Source organism: Rhipicephalus microplus, chromosome X (assembly GCF_043290135.1).
Source record: "Rhipicephalus microplus isolate Deutch F79 chromosome X, USDA_Rmic, whole genome shotgun sequence".
In the NCBI taxonomy this organism is placed as follows: Eukaryota; Metazoa; Arthropoda; class Arachnida; order Ixodida; family Ixodidae; genus Rhipicephalus; species Rhipicephalus microplus.
The window spans coordinates 25,313,851-25,337,647 of NC_134710.1; the positions used below are offsets into that span (position 1 = coordinate 25,313,851).

Consider the following 23,797-nt stretch of genomic DNA (forward strand, 5'->3'; position numbering starts at 1 on the left):
GTTTGACTCCACTGAAATGTAATCACTGCAGGTCAGATTGAATCTATGTCTTTCTGGGTCAGTAGCTGAGTGCCATAAAAACAAACCCACCACTGTGGCTTCTTATGATTTAAAGAAAGGTAATATTTAAGCAATATTTTTACTCATCTGCTTTGTCAATTTAATGAAAAATTGGAATGGTAACAGAAATTCACTGTTAAACACAAGTTATATTTTATTACCAACAACTTGTGATAAATTACTCCAACGTGTTGTATTAACAAACCTCATATCACTTTTCTTGAAGCATAGATCTTACTTACACCAGCAGAACAAAACTTCCGGAAAACATTCTCATGTGAGTAGTACTTTTACTCAGTTCTCGCGTTTGTATTCTAGATCGATCAACATGTGCCACTTGTGATAAATTACTCCAACGTGTTGTATTAACAAACCTCATATCACTTTTCTTGAAGCATAGATCTTACTTACACCAGCAGAACAAAACTTCCGGAAAACATTCTCATGTGAGTAGTACTTTTACTCAGTTCTCGTGTTTGTATTCTAGATCGATCAACATGTGCCAACTGTGTCACCTCAGACTTTAGCAAAGCGTTCAAAAACCTATGTCTTGAACTACTGGTGCATTAGCTTACTCTACTAAACCGTTGCTCTAATCTCCAAATATGAAATGAGTGTTTTCTCATCAACTATTTCCTACTAACTGCTGAAAACCTTCTGCAGGCCAAAGAAGAATCAGGGGTACCACAAGAATTTGCACTCAGACTACTTTTATTCTTGCTTTACAGAAACCATATTCAGTAGGCCTGGTGCAACACCAGGCCAACTAAAATTAAATGCAAGTCTAAAGTTATGTTCTCTCCTGTGGCAAACAATTCAAAACAAACTAAACATGAAGAAAGATGGAAACACTATAATTGCAAAAGCTCACCTGCTTCATACCGTCTTGAAACTGCTTACTCGACCCATCCGGCTCACTGTCCAACTCAAGCGTGACCCCAGCAAAAGGACGACTCGCCATTTGTTCCATTTCCACAAACAATTGCTGCATGCGAAAGGACATGTCTATATTATCAGAAGTAATCTATATACCATATAGTTTTATTCCCCTCTCTCAAGCAAGTTTTAAATCCCTTTAAACTCACAGCCCATTCTATGAAAATGAATGAGACATTTATAATTTCCCTTAATGACGGAAACGATAGAAACCGGTCATTCAGGTTCTGAAATACAGGCCGTATCCTTTGAATATAAGTAGGCTGTCTTCTTGCCATTCAAAATGTGCAGACAATGTATCAGTACTCGAAAGTGATTTTGATTCATTACCACTACAAATATGGGCATTCTCACAAATAAAGATGGCGATGAATTAGAATGGAAGAACATTCCCGCTAGCTAGTTTGTTTCAGTGATGCTCAAGTCAAAAATATCAAAATACTTTGTTTGGAGTGTGATTTTATCTTGTAGAAACTAGGAAGAAGCCATGATTCTGGCAGGGGCATTGTAAGAAATGGCGATAAGTTTTACAAGACAAATGGGGCTGTCTAAAGTCAACAATTCCAACTGTAGTGAGATAGATCTTAAAGGGACCCTGCAACTCTTTTCTAGGTATCCATGGAATGTCTTCGTTAAAGGAGTTTATTACCACATAAATTGACTGCTACAAAAACTTTTAGGATACGTCAAGCACGAGCGGAAATAAAGAGACTTCTTGAACACTTTAACTGCTTCGAAGCATGGCTTACTTTCAGTGTGATTGCAGGCGCCCGCGCGTGCCCGTGGCGGCCTTTCGTGGTGGCAGCAATGACTATCCAGCTCACGATGCTCAAATCAGCCAATAGCCGTGAATTTGGGTATATGGCACAGTCATTTTGGGTATAGGGCATCATTTGTAGAAAGAAACAGGAACAATTTCTAGCTTCCAGGCTGTACTATAATGTTTGGCTCGCGTGTTCTTAGAAGCCAATGACTACTGATTGGCTACGTTTTCTGACCACGCTGAAAAAGTGTTGCAGGGCCCCTGCACCACGGTGCATAAACACAACTAAAAGGGTGTTAATACCTGTCGCCTTCTGTAAAGGTCGTACTTCTGCTTGATCTTCCACAGGATGGCTGCTATAATAAGCAGCGAGAGAAAACAGCTGCAGCAGAAAGAGGAAAATAACATCTCATATGAGAAACAGCACTGTGATTCTGTTAGCTGAGTCACTTAAATACTAGCAATGGCCCACGTAGCTATAGCTACTCATATACTTATTCATCCCTCCAGCATGATAGTATTCATGTAGAAAAACGAAGCTGTGTGCAAAACACTATAATAATATCTTGGGTTTTATCAGCCAAAACCACTTGTGATTATGACGCACACCATAGTGGAGGGCTCCGGAAATTTCGACCATCTGGTGTTTTTTTATGTGCCCTCACATCACAGATTACATGGACCTCTAGCATTTTCCCCGATTGATATACAATTGCCGGGGCCCGAATGAAGCCTTCGGGTCAGCAGCCGACAACCACTACACCCCCATGGCGGACTATGCAAGGCACTAACAGATTTCTCGGATGCAAAGCAAGCTGGTTCAATAAATAGCCATATTACATCACCTTTAAAACAGACAAGTTTTATCTAGAAATGCATTACACTGAAAGCCCAGTTTATTATTTATTTATAAATTTTTATCGTGACAACTAAAGCAAGGTAACCAAGTCCTCACACAACCATAAAATTCTCAGCATTTTTAAAACATATCTGAAGGGGTTAAAAAAAAGGGCATTGCACACATGCGTTATTATAACAGTGTTACATTAAAAAAATACACCAAAAGTTCCACTGCATTGGCATCAAAACTTGCACATCAAAGCTCAATGAAAGCAAAATTGTAGACATACTAGTACTTTACAAAGATAATATAGCTCACAAAACAAAGATGGTACAGCCACAGAAGTGATAGAGGCTCAGATGATGAGAGATAGGTGAAAGCCCACTGATGTATATTGTATTGTGTTTAACTCAAAAAACCAAATGTTCTAAGCTAGTCGAGCTCATCAGAACAGGTAACAGAGAAATTGCTTCTTGATCAATTTAGACGTTCTGAAAGGCTGCACTTCCTCTTCAAATGCTGTGCGAGCCCTCACAGACAACAGCTCTCATCATTTTTATGCTTAAGGAGGGATGCTACTCGATTCGATAATACTTTTTTTTTATATTCACCCTAGAGCAATGAAACTTCATCTGTCTATAGAACTTTTTGTGCTGAATTCAAATACATAATTAGTTTTCCTGCAAGTTGCATACTTTTAGCTCTGCAACAGGACAATGCGATAACCTTAAGCTTTCTGCCCCCCCCCCCCCTCTTCATCACTAAACGTACATAATTTTACCATTTATAGTTCATAATATTTCAAATAAAGTGCAGAATTCCAATAACTAATTAAGAAACACATACAAAGTATGAAATAGATGTGAAAAATATTAGATGTGAAAAAGTCCATATTTGTCCAACTCAAAACATTTATTATATTACAAAAATATTAAAATTTAAACAAAATAATAAAACTAAATAATTGCATTTGGCCTACTTTGAAAAAAAATTTGGGCAAAATTCATGCACATTCGAGCACCAGAACAACTGAAGAAGGAGGGAAACATTGAAAAAAAAAAAAGGCAAAATCTGCTTTGGAAAAAGCAAGTTTTAAAGTTAAAATTGAATTTTTAAAAGAAATGTGTCATTAAATGCAATGAAATTTGCACACCGAGAAGAAGAATCTTTTTTGTAGTGACCACTGCCACTAAAATGCGCCAGCACCATAAGTTTGTCCCTCACGGCTCTTTCGAGCCGACTCCTTACAGACATTTTGCTCACAGATAGGGCCATAGGGCCATGAAACGCTTGCCAAATTTCTTCTGCTCTATCTAGCACAGCCTTGTGCTAAGTGCGAGCTGGGGAGAACTTCGACGGGTCTTCAAAATCTAAACAAAGTTCAGTGTCGAGAGACACAACAGTGCTGATGTCATTGTGGCTCTTGCGGACGCATTTGCGCTATGTACACTATTTTACATAACGATAATGTCGTCCTCCCTAACTTCCCTCACTGCGAGATCCTTCGACATCACATCATTGGCACATCTATCGCCGTATCACGAACTTTCTGCCTGATGGGTGTGAATGACTTTGATGGATTGGCTTTTGCAAGCCAAGAATTGCTGCAAATCGAACCAGTTGCTCTCAGCCCAGTTCTACAGAGCGCGCCACCACAACAGCTTTTACATTGACAGAGTACTATTGCGCGAGCTATGGCTTTCTTCATCCATAATGAAGGTCACACAAGACAAGCGTTGTTCAGCTGCGCTGCTCGAAGAGACACGGATCTTGCAAGTAGGCTTCACAGGTGCGCATCGGCCAATGACAGTCTCCGATCCGTACCATGCGATTTAAAAGCCAGTCCCGGTGCTAAAAAAACATGGCAAAAGCTTGATTTTTTTTTTATTACTTCTTGAGCTACAGCAGCATGGGAAACTGTTATTTGAAGAGCGAGGCTTGGTGCTACGCCTCATGTGATCAACAGTGGTGAGCAGCAGCGCATCATCAGCGGCAAGGCGCTCGAAGACTGCACACTTTCAGCCTTTTAATAGCTACCTTGTACTCTTTAGACACAATTTTAAAGCATTTCCAGCTGAGTCTCGACATAGATTTTTTTTTTCAGAACAGCAGAGATACTAATCTTATCAAAACAGGTGAAAACAAACAATTGGTAATTTTTTAGAAAACTCGCAGTTTTCGACTTGCATCTCCCCTTCAACGGGAAACGGTAAATCATTCTGGTGTATGTGAAGCTAGATGAAAGCAACACCAAGCGCATAATTTTGCAGCCACATGTTTTCAAGAAAACTGACATTTCGAGTGGAACATAGTGCTGCATCAACACTGATAGTGAAAAACGAATGCAATGATCATTTCTAATGCCATCAGATGACACAGCAATTCAGGATGAAAAGTGAAGAATTGGCAGAAACTGCAATATGGTGTTGAATCCATAGCTGTGCAGTCAATAAAGCAAAAGAAGCTTTATCTGAATAAACTCGAGAAATTGACTCTGTATCTACACAGTCTGGAGGACTGAGCACAAGAAGACCTGCAGATTGGGCAAGTTGGCGGGGTTTTATAACAAAAATATGAAGCGCTTAGACGCAGGAAGAAATTAACACACATGGCGCTGAACTTGCAACTAGTTTATGAGCATGAGCAACTGCCATGAGCATGTGCCTGTACAGTCGGATGAAGTAAGTGTGCTTTTAGAATCATAACGGACAACTCGACAATAAGAACCAATTGTTTTGTATCCCAACAATTTTTGTGAGTCTTAAAAAAGCATATGTAGCTGAACTTCTACTAACAATTGATAATACCCCGAAGGTGTACCTATGCACAAGTGCGACAGACCAACTGATGATAGGCAGACAGATTCACTGTGCATTTGAAGTCATTGCTAAAAGACCCTGACTAGCACAGTAACTAGCAGAACTTATGTATGCAGTTGCAAACATCTGGTAGCTCAGCGCAGTGGCAGTGTTCAAAATACACATCTTGAGCATGTGCGCTCCACTGAAACAGTGTGCTTTATGTGAGAGCTTGCAAGCTGGCCTGGATGTGCCATTAAAATTTAGCATATACTTATCGATATTGGAACTCATCTCACGTTATTGCAAGTGCAACATAACAGAAGTGCACCAAGCCTGTGGGAAAATAAACAAAGCACCACAAACTGTTACATTTAACACAAAAGAATCAACAGTGCTCATTCAAAAGGGCTTGAGAAGAAAAAAGACCAAATTTGTGCAAGAGGGTTTACTATTCTGCAAAAGCACCTTGAAAACGTGATGAAGAACTGGAGCAGATCGAGTGCCCGGTGCTGGGAGAAAGAGATCTGGAGCACGAATGGTGTGGTGAAGTTGAACACATATACAAAAAAAGTGGTGTTTTGCGAGCCAAAGTTGTGCTTCTCATCGTAGAATGGCAACTTGATGTTGTCACACTTGCGGCTATCCAACAGGGCTGGCTCTGCATCACCATCCGCCCGTGACGGTGGTTGGCCTCCTGCACTTAGAGAGATGTCCGTCACCAACAGGGCATCACAAAATACTTCTTACTAACTGTGATTTAGAGAATACACCGTGCAAAACAGGTGCTAGGAAGAATGCTTAACAGAATTAAATAGGATATAACTTTGGATATTCTCACACCTCAACTCAATCGTAAAGAGTACAACAGCGGGGAAAAGTGTACCTACAGCCAGCCAAGTGAAATTGCAAAACACTTGACTGAGCTAAACAATGTAACAGGTGTGGTTTACAGCATGGTTACAGATACCACCACCAGCTTTTGGCGTTACAAATTGTAACCGCTTATAGTGCAGAACTGGTTACAATGCGGTCTTTTTCTACTCCGGTTTACCCTTCCATAGAATCCCATGTATACGCATACCGTTTATTGTGCAGTCCCCCAAGATAAAAGACCCGCTATAATGCGTGTGCCTGAAAATGTTTGTGGAAAAGACGGTAGTGAGTGCGCTTCTGAATGGAGGCACGCTGGGTACGCCACTGGGGAACAAACGACGAGGTTGTTACGAAGGAGGAGGGGACACATAGCGAACGAAGGGCTGAGAGAAGAAAAAAAATGAAAAAAAAAAGACCGTGGCACACTGCGTGGGCTCACCGAGTAAGGGAGGAGGTCAGCTGCAGCAGCGACGGATAAGCCTTTGCATCGGCACCAACGCGGCTACAGTGTGATATAGGTGTTCTCTGGTACTACGTTGCTAGCATGGCTCCAGCCGCGCGCCGTGCGATCCAGTCCTTATCAACTGCGCTTGACAGTTTTCTGATAATATACACGGACAAGAGAAAGCACATTAGCGCTGTGTTGTCTTGAATATGCTTTCTCTTGTCCGTGTCCTTTGTCTGCGCTACCATATATTATCATGCTACCATACCAACAAGCCCAAATCGCCACCCTCATTGACAGTTTCCTGTCGGGAAAGGCGTCATTATCGAGCTTGCAAGAAATATCGCTTGCAACAAATATCGCATTTGCTTCCTCGTCTGTAAACTAAATTGAAAACCTTTTACGGCTTTATGACGTGCTTTTGCTTTTGCTGCCAGTGTGCTGTCATACGTAAGCTTGGCGAGTATTCGTCATTAGTGATTTCCCGGCCGCGAACGCAAACTTGGTATCACGCTGGCTGTTCTTGGTTCAGGGCTCGAGTGCAATTTTTTCGACACCGAATCTTCATGTTTTGGACTAACTTCCCACGACAACATACCAAACTGCAAGCTAGGCTTAATCGGTGTTAGTTGCGTGTCAATCGGTAGTGGTGGTGTGTTATCAAAGTTCCGTTTTGGTGCCGAATCAACGAAACTCTTAAAGATGCAGTGGCCGCACTTGATGGGAAGCGATACATATCGTTAATGAAAACGAGGATGGCATGTGCAGAGCTCGAATAGTGATTCGCAATTCGATTGCGATGTCTTAAATAGGGCGCGCAACCGTAAAATCGAATGATTGATGCCTTTCAGCGCATCAAACTCTGGGCGTGATTCGACATAGTTTCTGTGTAATGCGCATGATCGAGGTGCTCCAATAAGTAGTCAACGAATTTCCGCAATAGTTTCGCATTCATTTCGTTGGCGATGCTTGTCTTTGCAAATTAAATTCTTCTAATATTCGGAAATTTAAATGTTAGCAAGCACGCATCGCATGCTTCAATTCTTGGAAAGAGCGGCTGCATGCTGAGGAGATAGGTTTACACAAGCCTTACCTACTAAGTGCAACCGTGTAGGGATGCGACGTCATCCACTGCGACTGTGTGCGAAGGCGCTGCGGCCGGGTTCGTCGATTTCTCCGGCACAGTGCAGAAACCACGCACAAGGCAGGATAACAACAACAAAGGGGTTTATTAACCCAAGATGCAGTACAGTGCGACACTCACGGGCTTGGAGGCCGTATAGAGAACTCCGCAAGACCGAGCAAGTACCCTTGCCTAGGGCGCGACGACTCCCGCACAACGGCCGAAGTCGAACACACGAACGAGAAGCCGCCTGCTAAGCAGCGCGTCAACCTCTCGTGGAGGCCTGAGAGCATCTACCGCGACGAGCTAATTGTCGGGCGTAACGAAGCTCGTAGGAGAGGAGGATGTCACGCGTGGCCCAAAGGGAAATGGGGCTGCATTGTGACGTAGGCCCACGCAGCACGCCAGCGTAGCGTGCTTGGACATGCTAGCGCGGGAAGGAGCCAACGGTTGACTGGCCCAGACCAAGAGGCGCCCTGGCAGCCATCTTGGTGGATGCCGGTGCTTATGCGCGCCCGGGCTACGCTGTCGGCACGCGCGCGGTAGCTGGGGAACGAGGTGCCAGGTAGGAGGGTGCTCTCAATTCCCACATTCCCCTCTTCTAAGACCGAGGCCGCTCTGAAGACGCCGTAATAGAAGCATCCACCGATACCTTTATTCGAAACAACTGAGGTCCAGCTCAGTGCCATCCACGAGATCGACGGGGGCCCCGGTGTCTTCATTAGGCGGCGTCTCAGCAGGAACCAGGGGCTGCAGGAGGGCGGCAGACACCGCAGCAGCGATGGCCGACTTGAATGATGAGTCCGTGACGAGCGCCGTCACGACCGCCTGAACAGAGTCGGTCGACAGGGCAGGTTGAAGGCCCGGGCCAGGCGGCACCGCCGGAGTGGACAGAACTGCAGGGGCACCGCCGGACTTCGTTCGGTGAACCAGCGAACGGAGGTGGGTAGCCTCGTGCACCAGCAGGACACCGCAAGCGTTGCAATAGGAATCCTCGGGAACAGGCGACATCGAGGCACCTCCGGAAGTGTCGAGCAGGTCCGAAAGGGTGCCTCCGCGGAAAGGACGCAGGACGGACTCGGGGTCTAACCCCACCCAGACTTTGCGTTGCTTGGACCAGCGACGAGTCGACACGAAGGCGAACGGGGCCTCAGTGCCTTATTGGAACGTCCACGTAGCGACTTCACGACGAGGCGGTGTCTTGTTGGCCGGGGCCGGGGGAGCATTCGACGGAGGCGGCATAGACGCGGCCGGTGCTTGTGGAACGACCGAGCGCGCGGCTGGTCTCTCGGGCTTTTTCTTGGAGGAACGGGCCATCGAAGAGGACATCACGAATGCTGGGGTGTCGGTGAAAAGCAGAATTGCAACTGAAGGTGCAGCCCCGGAGGCGCGACAGGCTGGCCCAATAAAGAGAGCCTACTCCGTCGGATTGAAGGTTCCGTGAGCCAATAGGGCGCACGCTACCCTTCTCCCGCCGACTACGTGGAAGATACCCAGTGAGAGAGTGAGCCACCGGGGAAAGGGCTTCTCTCTCTCGAGCAGCTGGGAGCGCTGGGAACTGGGTGGATATTACGCGCGCAGCGCTTTAATGGTGTTCCCAGGAAGAAAGCTCGCCCGGTAGCCGTTCCTGTTGCTGCTGGATGGGCTCTCGCACAGCAGCTATAAATCTCCGCTCCCTTACATGGAGGGGATAACATCCCGCTACATGCCGGAGGCGAAAATCAGCCTAAGTGTGTTTTCGCAGGTTGTACCGGTGGCGTGGTTTGGAAGCAGCCTTATCCCGGTTTTCCTGCCGTTCGGTGACCGCCTCCCCCTCCCCGAAGTCGTTGCTGCGGGCAACGAAAAGTTTGAGGTCGGAGACGTTAGCTGGACTGCCGACTGGTCTCCCTTGGGAGTCAGCCAGCTTGTATACCAGGGGTGACACTTTGGTGTGCACTCGGTATAGGCCCAACCACTTGGCCGAACGGGAGGCCGAGATGCCTTTGGCGGCGTCACTCAAGACGTGATTGCGCCTGAGGACGAGATCGCCGACATCATAACGGACATCCCGATGCGATCGGTCGTATTGAGCCTTCTGACCAGCTCGCGCTTTTGCTAGGTTAGAACGCGCCAGGTCGAGGGCTGCGTCCATCCGTGAGCGCAGTTCCGCCGCGTAGCCAGACGGGCAGACCTTCGCGGCGCTTGCCGCGCGGTCCATGGGGTTAGGCAGCTCTTTCCCAAAGTTGAGGAAAGCAGGCGTGTACCCTGTCGAGCGATTGACCGTAGACCGCAAGGAGAAGCCGATCTCATTAAGACAGGCATCCCAATCCCTGTGTTGCTGCACAAAGGCTGTCAGCAAGGACTTGAGGTTCAAGTTGATTCACTCGGTTGGGTTGGCCTGTGGGTGATACGTGGTTGTTTTATGGTGCTTAATGCCAAAGGGAGCACACGCATCCACAAACACTTTGGCCGTGAAATAGGACACATTGTCCGTGATCAACTCCGCCGGAAAGCCAAAGCAAGTAAAGACCTCGGTCAACTTGTCTCAGATTACGCGTGCCGTTAACTTCCAAAGGGGAAACAGTTCGACCCACTTCATGAAGTGATCTGTGACAGCCAGGAGAAAAACATGGCCTCTCCGGCTTCTTGGGAAAAGTCCCATAATGTCACAGACCGCGACCTGTGAAGATTGTTGGCTGTCGATCGACTGCATGAGCCCGGGAGGCTTGCCCCCGCGAGGCTTCACGCATTGGCACACGCGGCATGAGCGGGCGTAGTGAAGGGCGTCGCGCTTCATGCCAGGCCAGGTAGCGCAGCGGTACAACTTTTGGAAAGTCTTAAGGCCACTCGCGTGTCCATCCAACCGCGAGTCGTGAAAATAACCTAGGGTGGCTTTCCTTAAACTGCGGGGTATCACCACCTTGAAAGACTCCTGGGGAGCTTCTTCAGATGGGACGTAGCGCAGGATAACGCTGTCGGCATCAAGCAGGTACGAGTCCAACGTGCCCGCAGCAATACCAGCCTGTGTACGGCACTCGGCGCCGACAACAATACCAGCTGTCTGTTTGCGCCCGGCGGCTTGACCGCCCCGCTCTGCTTGGGAGCTCAGCTCTTTGAGCTCGTCAACAATGTGTTGACAAAATGGATCGTCTTGCTGTGCCTTGAGCAGCTCCTCTCTGCTAAAGACGATACCGGTGGACGTGACAGGGTCTACCAGGTATGCGTCCTCACCCGAGGCTGTCGACTCGAAAATTACTTCGCCCTCAGGTTTCGCGCCTTTCGACCCTTTGGAGCCAGAGGGCCCGAGGTCTACTTGATGCAAGTGCTCTCGGGAGTGGCGGACACAAGTGTCGGACGCTGAAATGGGGGCATGCGACAAAGCGTCAGCCACGACGTTCAAACTTCCTTTCCGGTAGCGCACAACAAAGTTGTACCGCTGCAAGGTCAACGCCCAGCGCGCGAGGCGGCCCGAGGGCTCGAGCAAGCACTTAAACCAGGTGAGTGCCATGTGGTCCGTTTCCACCATGAATGGCACACCGTCGACATGACAGTCAAACTTCCGGAGAGCAAAAACTATAGCAAGACATTCCCTTTCTGTGATGTTCTGCTCGGCGGCATTAAGTGACCGGCTCGCAAAGCCGACTGGCCAGAGGACGCCGTCGTGCTCCTGAAGGAGCACCGCGCCGAGACCCAGGTCGCTCGCGTCCGCTTAGACAACGAAATCCCTGTTTAGGTCGGGCAGCTTTAACTCGGCTGTGGCCACTAGAGCTTCGGAAAACGCCTTGAAAGCTTGCTCTTGTTCTGGCCCCCAGCTCCATCGTGCCGACTTTTTCAAGAGTGCAGTCAAGGGCGCTTGGAGGGCCGCACAGTTTGGGATGAACTGTCGATAGTAGTTCATCATGCCCAAAAAGTGCCTCAGGCCCTGAATGTTTGCCGGCGTCGGGTACTCCACAATGGCACGTACCTTCTCGTCGCAAGGCAGAACATGACCGCTCTGAATGGTAAAGCCTAACAGTGAGATGCGAGTCTCAGCTATTTGAGCTTTCTTCGGGTTCAAAGTCAACCCGGCGGCACGCAACCTCCCAAGGACATCGTCCAAGTGGTGAAGGTGTTCTTCGAACGTTTGAGAGATGACGATGCCGTCGAGGTACGCCATGGCGTGTTGCCATTTAGCGTCCCCTAGAACGCGGTCAATCAATCTCTGGAACGTAGCTGCAGCTCCAGAACAGCCAAACGGCATGCGGGTAAACTCGTACAAACCTCTGTGAGAGGTGAACGCAGTTTTCTCCGCGTCCGCTTGCTCCATCTGAACCTGTAGGTAACCGCGGCTAGCATCCAAGGTGCTGAAGTAGCAAGCACCGCCTAGAGCCACGATCGAGTCAACGTTAGGCATAGGATAAGCATCCTTCCTCGTGACCTCGTTCAGCTGGCGGTAGTCCACACAGAGCCGGTAAGAGCAGTCTCTTTTGGGGGGGGCCATTAACACCGGTGAACCCCAAGGACTGTTTGAGCTTTGGACAACTCCGGTCTCAATCAACTCATCCAGTGCCTGGTCAATTGCTTTCCTTTTTGTCGCACTAACGGGGGGAGGATTGCATTTCTACGGTTGTGCGTCGCCTGTGTTAATCCGGTGCCTCACCAGAGAGCTGCAACCCGGGCGTTCCGTGAACGTGTCGCTGAAATGTGTCAACAGCGACGACAGGCGTGCTTTCTCGCGTTTCGACAAGCTGTCCGGCAAAGGCGGCAGTGAGCCATTCGAGTTGCTGCTTAGCGGGGGGTCACCGGCATAGCCGAGACCTCGTGCAATGCGGCAGCATTATGCTCGAAGAAAAGCTGTACGCACGGACCGTTTTCCGCCGAGCCGGCCAAAGGACCAGTCTTGGCTTCAGAGGGGGAAACGCGGGCCGCGGGGGCAACGCTTGGTCTCCTTTCCTCCTTCTTTCTCGAGGCGTCCGGCGACTTACTGGCCGCCGAGACCACGGGAGGTGCAGCGAAAGGCCGTAGAGCGCCGGAAGGGCCGTCCCTGTAGCCTCCGCTTGCGACGTCAATCATGATACCTGTGCGCGTGAGAAAGTCGCGACCGAGAATCACAGGCACCGAAAGACTAGGGAGATGCACAAAGCGCTGTCGGCCTGCGCGATTCCCCCAATGCAAAACCAGCCGCGCAGCGCCACACGAGGTGGCGGTACCGCTGGCGAGGTGGAAGGCAGTATCGCACGCTCTAATGCGGACAGAGCGGTCGCGCAAATGAGCCCTAACCTCTTCGCCGAACAGCGAGATAGAAGCCCCGCTATCCAGCAACGCCGCAAACTCTCGACCAGCAATCGTAAGGGCGATGAACGGCGCCGGCATGGCTGGAATGTCATGTCCAGCGCGACACGCCATCCGTGCCAGGGGTTATGTTACACTCCCGTGCTCTCTTACTGCTGCAGCCACCGGCAAGGGGGAGCTCACCGACGGCTCACCCCGTTTCCCGACGGGCGAGCAGGCCCTTGTGTCGGTTGGGGCGCGTTGCACTCTTGCGCGGTGTGACCACGCTCACGGCAATGAAAGCAGACCACGCCTTTTCCTCCAACAGGGGGAGATTTTGGCGATCCTTTAGAGCTACGAGGTGTCCGTTCGCTAGCCGCAGTGGGGGCTCCGCGATCGGATATCCCCTCGTGCACTGGAGCACAGTTTCTGTTCTTGTTCACCCTGCAGGGCAACGGTGGCCGCCCGGGCGTACGAGTACGGGTCCAGAGCGCGGTCCGACCCACCGAGCGCGTCTCGGTCTCTCGCGGCAGAGGCCGCCTCATGGTTCGGGGAACCCCAGTGTGACGAGTCACGACCAGCCCACGTGCAACGAGGCTCGAGAGACGCGGACGGCGGTGGCGGCGAGCGATAAGCTCGCGCCGCCAAAATGTCACCCTGAATACGCTTTGCATCGGATGCCAGCTCGTTTAGGTCACGATAACGGGCGCTGCGAAGGTAAGCGGCAAAGGTTGGATGAGCCTGGCGTATGGCTCGCTCCACTTTCTCGGCGTCTGATGCCATAGGATCGGCAAGGAAGTAGAGCTCCTGCAAAGCCCGAACGTACTCGAGAAGAGATTCGTCGGAATGCTGTGTGCAAAGCTCTAACTCGCGACGCATGCGGCGCTCGTATTCAGGAGGAAGGAATTCGCTACGGAAGAGCGCCCTAAGCTCCTCCATCGAGCGAGCTTGGTGGCCGACGGGCCGGTACCACCTCGCCGCTTGGGCTGTCAGCGACACGGGCAAAACAGAGCCTAGCATAACGCTGTCGCTCAACCGCGTAGCCTGCTCATAGCGGTGCAGCGCATCGAGGTACTCTGTGGCACTGATGCGGTCCGAATAACCACTGTACTCAGGCAGAGGTACTCTTAAGCTACTCTGAACGCTTGGCTGAGGGGACTCGGGCTCTCCCTTTAAAGCACAAGGCTGCGAGCGCACCGCTTCTAACAGAACGTTTAGGAGCTGCGCCGTAGTTGTGTGCAGCGGTGACTGCTCCGACGCGGGCGCGGCCGTAACAGGTGCGCGTGCCTGTTCCCCAACATGCGCGTCTGACCGAAAAGGGCCAGTACACGACATGGAGGAGGATAGGGTTTCCGCTCCGACTGGTGCTTGAGGCCTCACGCGACTGGCAAACGGGTGGACAGCGGAGCACGGTGGCCTACGTCGGTCGAAAGTGTCGCCCACGCGAGTCTCAGGCCAGCAAGCGTTGGTGAACGCGGCGACGCTGTCGGTTAAGCGAGCAGGCTTGCAGACGACATCGTCAACCCTTTGCGCTCGCGACCACGGCAGGTCATTAAGCGCGTTCCCGCCAACACCTGAGTGTCCCTGGTAGGAAGGACTGAGTGCGGCGATTTGAGCTGTCAACCGTGCTGCTGACGGAGAAAGGCCAGCGAGCGGAGACTGCGCAGGGGACGGGCCCGTACGCGCTTGAGTCTCGAACAGCTGATACGGCCCGTTACTGGCTTGGCTAGGACTGTGGTCCTCGTTCAAGTGACTCGCGTCACCGTAGGGGGCCCCGAAAAAGGGATCTCTCCCGGTGAACGAAAGCAGAGGGTCGCCGAGAGGGCCGTACACCATGCTGTTGCAGCCGTCCGCCTCGAACAAGATCAAGTCCGTCGCCAGGATCGAACAGGAACGAGCCCCTCGAAGGGGTCTGCTCTAAAGCCATGCTGAAACCAAGTTGGGCGCCAGTTATGTGGAGATAGGTTTGCACAAGGCTTACCTACTAAGCGCAACCGTGTATGGATGCGACGTCCTCCAATGCCACTGCGTGCGAAGACGCTGCGGCCGGGTTCGTCGATTTTTTCGGCAAGGCGCAGAAACCATGCACGAGGCAGGACAACAACAACCACAGGTTTATCAACCCAAGATGCAGCACAGTGCGACACTCACGGGCTTGCAAGCCGTATAGGGAACTCCGCAAGACCGAGCAAGTACGCTTGCCTGGGGCGCGACGACTCTCGCACAAGGGCCAAAGTTGAACGCACGAACGAGAAGCCGCCTGCTAAGCAGCGCGTCAACCTCTCGTGGAGGCCTGAGAGCATCTGCTGCGCTGAGCAAATCGTCTGGCGCAACAAAGCTCGTAGGAGAGGAGGATGTCACGCGCGGCCCAAAGGGAAATGGTGCTGCGTTGTGACGTAGGCCCGCGCAGTGCGCCAGCGTAGCGTGCCCGGACATGCCAGCGCGGAAAGGAGCCGACGGTTGACTGGCCAAGACCAAGAGGCGCACTGGAAGCCATCTTGGCGGATGCCCGTGCTTATGCGCGCCCGGGCCGCGCCGTCGGCGCGCGCGGCAGCTGGGGAACGAGGCGCCAGGTAGGAGGGCACTCTTGATTCCCACAATGCTCAACACGTTTTGCGCAAGCACGGCCCTTGAAAAAGGTTGTTTTGGTTATAGTGTGGTACCGCTTATAGTGCGGATATTCGTGACTTTCGCGATTTACGTTATAAGCAGTCTATAGTGTAGTATGAAAACAGAAGATAAAACACTGTAAAGATAACAATCCTTGCACTGCTTGATGTGCAGGAATAGTCGGAGGAAACATGAACTCTAGAATTCCTGAGAAGTGTAGTGAGCAAAATTGTCAAAAGAATTGTGCTGCGTGGTAGGAAAAAAAAGAGGGAGAAAAAGAAAGCCGCCGCCTTCTATCGCAGGGTGAGCAGCTAGTATCCTAGCATCATCACCTTACAACATTTTTTTCGTTCTTACCACTATAATCTTTCTAAAATTCTTAAGGTACCATCTCTACTGGACAGCAGCACTTCACAGCTTTGAGTGCAGAGCTTGCATTCATGAAGAAAGCCTAGTGAGAAGCCATTCAAGAATTTTTTTATTAGGAAATGAAGAGCTATAAAACAGCCTAAGCTCGTGAGTACTGATGAAACAGTTACTGTTGTAATGCTAAAAATAAACTACACCAGCAAAAAATAACCAAAATATTGTTCTGCTCTTTTCTGTTTCTAATGCAATTATTTTGACATGACACCTACAGAAAACGTAGTTCTCACCTGATCCAATAGAGATGTTGACATAAGCCTTTCCAGAGCAAGAGATGGTGAATTCTACATCATTGCCGACTTTTATTGGCACATTCATAAAATTTATGTTGCGGTAGTAGTCTTCGGAGGACAGGTTGAATGTGTACTGAAAATCAATACTGAGATTATCTGAAATGAAACAGAAAAAAAAAGGGGGGGGGTGTCAACAAAATAGTCAAATCATATAGTGCAATTGAACCGCTGTATAAGAGACACTGATGTAACAGAAAAATGGGTATAAGAGGCACCAGTGTGCCTACATTGAAATAGGGGTTAATAGCAAAATGCATACGTGATACCCTGATACTACGCGGAGGGACAGGGGCCTTGTCAGGCTGTTTCCCTTCAGCCCTTGCACCTGCAGTGAGCTCTGTATGTGCTTACTGTAAAATAAAGTAATATTACTATTACTATAAGATACACCTCATATAACAGACAATAATTGCTTCCCGGTGCATGTCTCTTATAAAGGGGTTCAAATGTACTAATAATAAATGTCGGTGTTCCAACATCCCAAAACCACGATATGATTACGGCAGATGCCGTAGTGAGGGGCTCTAGAAAATTTGACCACCTGGGGTTCTTTAACGTGCACTTAAGTCTGTGTATAAAGGCCAGGATTTGATCCCGCAATCTACGAGTCAGGTGTCAAACACCTCAACCACTAGACAACCATGGCAGGTCCCAAATGCCTAGAGTTGTGCCCTTGAGAAGGGGATCCAGTTACATGGGGATGAAGGCAACGTTGAGCTTGACCCCCCCTCCCCCCTGTTTCTCTGCAGAGGGGCTGGAGGGGGCAGGCATAGCTTAGCATTCATCTTCTTTACTTCCCCTGGTGACGTGCACAGTTCATTTGGCTTACAACCTCTTATGTGTAAAAAGTGAAATTCTATAAAGAAAATAAAAGTCACAGTTTTGCCAAAGGGGAAAGCAATGAATGCGATAGCAACATATTCGAATGTCTTACGAAGCAGGGCTAGCATTTTTAGGAGCAATACTAATTGTAGTAAACATGCGCTTGCCAAGTAACCAAGCTTCCTGCCACAGTAGATGACCACAACAAGGCCAATCCTTCTCAAATACTGAATGTATAGCAAGTGTCTTTATTAATTACTTCAAATCTTTTTTTTTTTTTCCCTACCGATAGTGGCCCCACTTCTTGATTTTTCGCGTGCAGCTTACTACCCGCTCTTTGTCATTTTGAATTAAGCTTCTCCGGAATACAAACCCTTTTACTAAATTCTACTAGAACTCGCTGTTGGGCTAGTTGGTGTATGTCTTGATTAAATACTCAATGTCGCGCCGAATGAACAACCACACACAGAAAGAAACAAATATGGACACCACGGGCCCTTTTACTAAATCTTGAGGCTTTGAAACAATCTGGCCCCGACGGTAGTCATCATATGTTTCTAAAGTAGTACTCAGAATGGTGTGCGGACTATCTTACTGTAATATTTAAAAAATCCATAACCTCTGCAGCACTTCCCCAGCTGCTGAAATTAGCAAATGCTCTGACAGCACTGAAGTCCGGACACCAGATGATAAATCAAATTATAGGCCTATATTTTCGCTTTCTACCAGCTGTAAACATTTGGAGCGTATCATTTAAAAATAAATTATAGGGCATTTAAATACACGCAATATACTTTCACTATCACAGAACGACTTGCATGCTGGCTATTGTACTGTTGTTACACAGTTGCTTCAATTTGCTCACGACATTGCCTCTTGCCTTGAGGACCGAAAACAGATGAATGTCATATTTATTGACTATTTGAAGGTCTTTGGCATGGTTTGCCATGCTAAACGTTCAACTTTTTCACAATTTTTTTGCGAACAAGCTACTTGATTGGATAGCAGATTACTTGCTGTCATGTTCAAATTTTCTTACGAGTAACAACGCGCAGTCATCTTACGTACATATCACATCAGGAAGGAACCTTAAGGCTCTGTGCTTACTCTGCTTTGGTTTATTATTTATACAAATCACAGAGAAGAAATAGTGGGTGATACTCACACTTACAATGTATGCAGACGACTGCATTATCTACAGAACCATCTCTAATACTCAAGATCAGGCAGTGCTAAAAGGTGTATTTTTCGACATTTCGTAACGGGAGTGAAACAAGGCAAGCTTCAAAAAGATTGTATAGTCACGACCTTTCAAATAACAAACAGCCTTTCCATTTTACACATACTAATGACGGTGTAAGTATAGTTGGTGTAATGTAGTTTGAATACATTTGTGTAACTCCCACAGGAAATTTAAAATGGCGCACGCATGTCGAAACAATCTGCAACAAGCTCTTCGAAAACTTTGGTGTCCGATGCACGCGAAGCAACTTGACAAATGAATGCTGACTGACAGTGCATGAGACTTTCGTGAGACTCAAATATGCGTTGGTTGTTTGGTCGCCCTATTACAAACATGACATAATCTTGTTAGAATCTGTTTAAAAAAATATTCTGCTGATATTTCATCGCCTAATTTGCATGAGCATGTCTTATCGCTGCGGCACCTCTTGAACATCGGCATACTTGCAATCGTGTCACCCTCCTGCCTAAATAAGATAGTTCACACTGGTTCGAGTGTTCTAGCACCAATATCATTCATTGCATCTTCTAAACACCGTACCGCGTGATTTGATCCTCGAAATAATTTTTATTTTTTATTTCACAATACTGCAGGCCAACATGGCCCAGGCAAGAGTGGCTTTACAAAATGAAGAGGAACAGTAGAGAACAGAAGATAACAATACTAGCACCACATGAAATACATCAGTTTTGCTATAAAGAGATTTTTAAACAAAGAAATAAAAAACAGCACCAAAACAATACAATACTCTCACAATAAGTTATATAACAGTCTCAGCAATTCAATATTCAACATGGCAGATGTTGTTCAAGGGCTTCATCAAAATTTTCTGCCTCGCAAAATAACTTGGGCACACTATTCCAATCTGAAACACTGCGGGCGAAAAAACTGCCTCTGCTTTGGCAAATATTTAATTAAGGGTGTGTTTGTGAATATTGCCCGTAGTTGTGGGTGTAGTAACGGTCAAATATGAGGGTGCAGACATACTAAGCTAGTGGGGGGATATTATAAGCTTTCATGAGTTGAGTTGGGGTGATTTATCCTTTTGTATTGTATTTATAAGTTTAATGGCTTTCTTTTGTAGCACTTCTAAGCTCTGTATATCCTTTTTTTGTGTATGGGTATCCTGCTATGCCACCTGCTATGTCTCCAATTGTGACCGTTAGATCATTTCTTGTTTTCGTTTTCTTTTGTTTGTTGTTTATTTTTCTGTAGAGCATGCATTTTTGAAACCAGATAGGTATCTGCACATACTTTTGAGCAATTAGAAAAAAGAATTACACGAAAATGTATTTTCTTAAATTTTATTTTTTTTCAAGGTTTATGTCTATGCTACATCTTGAAAACTTAAATAGCAGTATTTATAAATAAATAGCAATAAGACATGCTGCTGTCATTTTAACTGCTTCGTACTTTCAGGGAAACCATTTTTTTTTTTCAAAACTCGAGAGAAAAATTGCTATGCCCACGAACTCTTGATCTCCCCCCTCCTCCCCACCCTCTCCCCGTGCCTTGCGGCCGCTGATCCAATGCACCCGTGCCGTTGACACGTTGCCGCCAAATGTAGAAACACCGGCCCGCCTGCGGCAATTTCGGTACCGGCGCACAGCTCTAGAAGCCAGTGTGAAAGTGCTCCATTAGCAGGAAGAGCAAATGTGAATGTCAATCATTGTGAGTATACATGAGTGAGATTCAATAACATTGTGTGAAATAGGCATGACTGTAAATAAATGCCTGTGGCCAATAAACGACTAGACTGTCAGGACTTTGTGATGAATCTGTGAGATCTGGTACCAAGTTCCATCTAGCTGAGTAGAATTTTAGCCTGTCTGAGTGGTCAATCCAAAAAAGTGACATCTTAATGTAAGCTTTTGTGATAAGCTATGACAACATCTACACTCATACCACTAGCAAGAGCTCTAGTAGGAGGCAAGCTGTGAGATGTATTTCCCTGCATGAAGTAATGTCAAATTCAGTTACGTGTTTGCAAGTGACAATACCCACGTCAATTTCACTCAATGCCTGAAAGAGGAGTAGGTGCTGTAATATCGAAAACAGCATTAAAGGATGTAGCTCAGAAGTTGGCAGCCTTTGTGACCAGTGCGTGCAACTTCTGGGACTATCTCCATCTAGGTCTTTGGTGCTCGTCAATACAGTTGACTCAGATTTTCTCTAAATTATTACCAGGCCGGTAGACATGATGGAACTACTATAGAGGGCATGACAGCATGTGTTTATATTTTTAGGATCATATTAAAGGACTAGTAAACAGGCTCAGATTTTTTATTTTTTTTTGCATCCACCAAACAAGCTCGCCAGTTTATACATTAGACCGTGGCAATCACATATTTCAAATATTATAGCACTGCGCGGCCCGCAGTCCCTCTCTTTTGAGAAACGATACTTGCACCTCTTTCCTTCTGACCAATCCCTCTTATACGCACAATGACACAAACTTGACCATGGGCAACTTGACGTACCACTGAGCTCGTCGATTGGGCCTTTGCCCTACAAAATGGCACCGTGGCCTTGCGGTAATGCAGTTTGGGCCACACAGACTGCATTTTAATTTTCCTATGCTGCATTGTGTAGTTTCGTTGAGCCTCAGACTACCAGAAGAAGCAGTTTTTTTCAGAGCGAGAGCCTCTGAGACAAAGAGGCATCTCGCTACTTTATCGCAGGAAAAGGTGCTCCTCGAACCGTGCTTCCTCCTTGCGCGCTATAACATATGCTCACATCACGGATATACACATCACTGCCACCTGCACACATCACTGAAGCAAATGTGCTTTGTTTGAATGGAAAGTTCCCATCCGCCTCTTTGTGGCACAAAGCTACAAGAAAATTCACAACGATTTCTCAAAAAGAAAAAATTTCCTAGTTGCCGAAAAATTCATCTTAGCCGGAGGTTTCAACCTATTCAAATGCCTCGACTAGAAAACTTTCTCTTGCCAAGACATTCACGTGGATTTCCTTGTAGCGTTACGTCACATATGGGTGAATGGCAATTCTCCCCCTTTTGACCCTTTCTCTACCTTGCGGAACTTCCCAAAATGCATTACTTAATGCGTGCAATCTTGACAAAATTTGCACAAAGCTTTTTTCATTGTAGTTGATAGTCCGTTAAAGACAGGTCCACTAAAAATGGACTTTTGTTTCATTCATAATATAGACAAACCAAACTGAAAAGAATGACCTGTCATATCTAAAAATATGCTGTATGCTGTATGCAAATTCTTCGTAACACGTGCATACGGCGGTTTTTCCCTCAGCACTCACAAAAACACTGGCATTTATAGCATATTTGCGCCTGTTGGCCTTAACAGAACAAAAATTTTTTTATTTTATTATCCACATTTATTATATGAATACAATAATGGTGCATCAGATTGCAGATCTCACATCAGGGTGTCTACCAATTTGCTTTTTCAAAATTCCCCGACTTTTCCAGGTTTTCTATGATGATTTAAAGCAAATTCTATGACCGTTACCTCTGCTTCAAAAAAAAACTCTGTGCACTAGAAACAGACCCTAGAGAAGTGAAAAAAATCAGGCAATCCTATAGAATAAGTAAATAAATGTACCACACATGCTCAGAATGTTCAGACCACTGCACTTGCACTGAAAAGGATTGATGGGATGCTTTTGACAATGTAGTCCCGGTGCCTATGTCATGTACTTAGGCATACTTAAATAACCTGCGCCTTTCTTATGGCTATTATTGTGAACAAGGCTGCCACAGCGGGTGCCAAAACATCCGTAAACTTTGTATTCTTTCAGTAGATGTATCCTCTCGTGTCTACACTAAGAAGCATCAGTTGTCCACTGCTTTTTATTTTGTTACGCATCATCTTGCTGTTCACTATAGTTGCAGCCTAAAGAGTGGCTTCATAAGCTTTTATCAATGGCAATGTTCATTTTTGTGACAAATGCACAGACTGCCATCACTTTCCATGACCAAGCCAGATTTTTCAGAAATTCCCTGACTTTTCAAGGTTTGCCAGGTTGGTAGACACCCTGCACATCTACGGGACATGCTGTTAGTGATAATGTACTTGAAAACAAATGCAGCACTGGAACTATTTTGCATCGTGAACGATTGCGGTGACTATGGCCTTTTAGATGGCGTGCGCGTGGCGTGTTTCTCTTTGGCAGACCCAATCGCCGCACTCCCCAGCAAAATGAACGAGTATCGCCTCACGTGCCTGGCTACCGTGAGAGGGCATGAATTCCGGCGGCGGCGGAGACTGCAGCAGACAGCAGAGCGCATGGGATTCCAGCGTGTGTATGAAACGTCTGAATGAACTGAAGGAAAGTATTTTTTTTTTTACGTTACTCCATTTATTTTGGTCCAATTTATGAAGAAAAGCATGGCAACTACTGCTGCTGCATTTTCCCGATAGGTAATTGTAAAGAGGTATCAATTCGTCTGTGGCAGTATTATTTTTTTTTCATTACAGTTCATTGTGTCCTGGTGCTAAATACCTCAATTTGAGAAATATAGAGGCATTCTAGCACTTCTCCTTTCTGGAGACTTGTATGGGGGAAAACTGGACTAATTATCATCGTTGAGTCGTATTGCTCTCCTACCCCGACTCATGATTTTACTATTATATTGCATATGAATATTTATGAGGTGGTCAACCGATGCGCAGATATACTGTAGTACCCTGGTCATTTCATTGAAGTAACTTGAGGAGTAATTTTGCCGGAATATTGTAGAAGGCCAGCCTAGATTCACTCCCCCCGTCTTTCACAAAGAAAGTGCCGGAGTGGTCATCGTCTCTTTTGTCGTCATCTAAATTTTGATTATGTTTTGGTAGCACAATGCCAATATCAGTGTCGTCTTGTGTTTCTAATAAAAACTAAGTATTCACCGAGGCACACTACTAAAGAAAGAGAAAGTGCAAATTATTACTAAAGAAAAATAAAGTGCAACGTGCCTGTAACCAGCCTGTGGTCATCACAGAACTGGTGACATTCACTCTAGACATAGTCTGTACGCATAGCGACCGCCTCCACCCTCCTCCCTGTATCCTGCTTCTGAAGCTCGACGGGAGGATTCTTGAAATGGCGTTACAATGAAAAGCAGCGCTAGTTCCATGAAAGTAAAGAAAAAGCAACCCTTTTAATCAATGTAACCCGTGAGCATAGAGCCCTGCACTCTTATGACGTTGCTTGTTGATTGAGCTGTAATTTTTTTCTCTGCCAGTGCCCTCCATACTCAGCCTGCAAACTTCGAAGTACAGTACGTTTCCAGCACATCCGAATCTCTTGTAGAGGCATAGCAATTATAAGTGCTCAAATATGGGCAGTTCAAATCTACAGTAAA

General features: G+C 47.0%; 1 protein-coding gene across 1 annotated transcript in view; it reads right to left on the reverse strand.

Annotated features, from left to right (window-relative positions):
* dsd (attractin-like protein dsd) overlaps nucleotides 1–23,797 on the reverse strand; it is a 147,706-nt gene that overhangs the window by 9,434 nt on the left and 114,475 nt on the right. The window contains exons 20-23 of the mRNA XM_037426686.2: nucleotides 16,338–16,496; nucleotides 5,867–6,095; nucleotides 2,063–2,141; nucleotides 932–1,045 (exon numbers count right to left, since the gene is read on the reverse strand). Coding sequence (XP_037282583.1) covers nucleotides 932–1,045; nucleotides 2,063–2,141; nucleotides 5,867–6,095; nucleotides 16,338–16,496 — 581 coding nt within the window. The remainder of the gene's footprint in view (nucleotides 1–931; nucleotides 1,046–2,062; nucleotides 2,142–5,866; nucleotides 6,096–16,337; nucleotides 16,497–23,797) is intronic.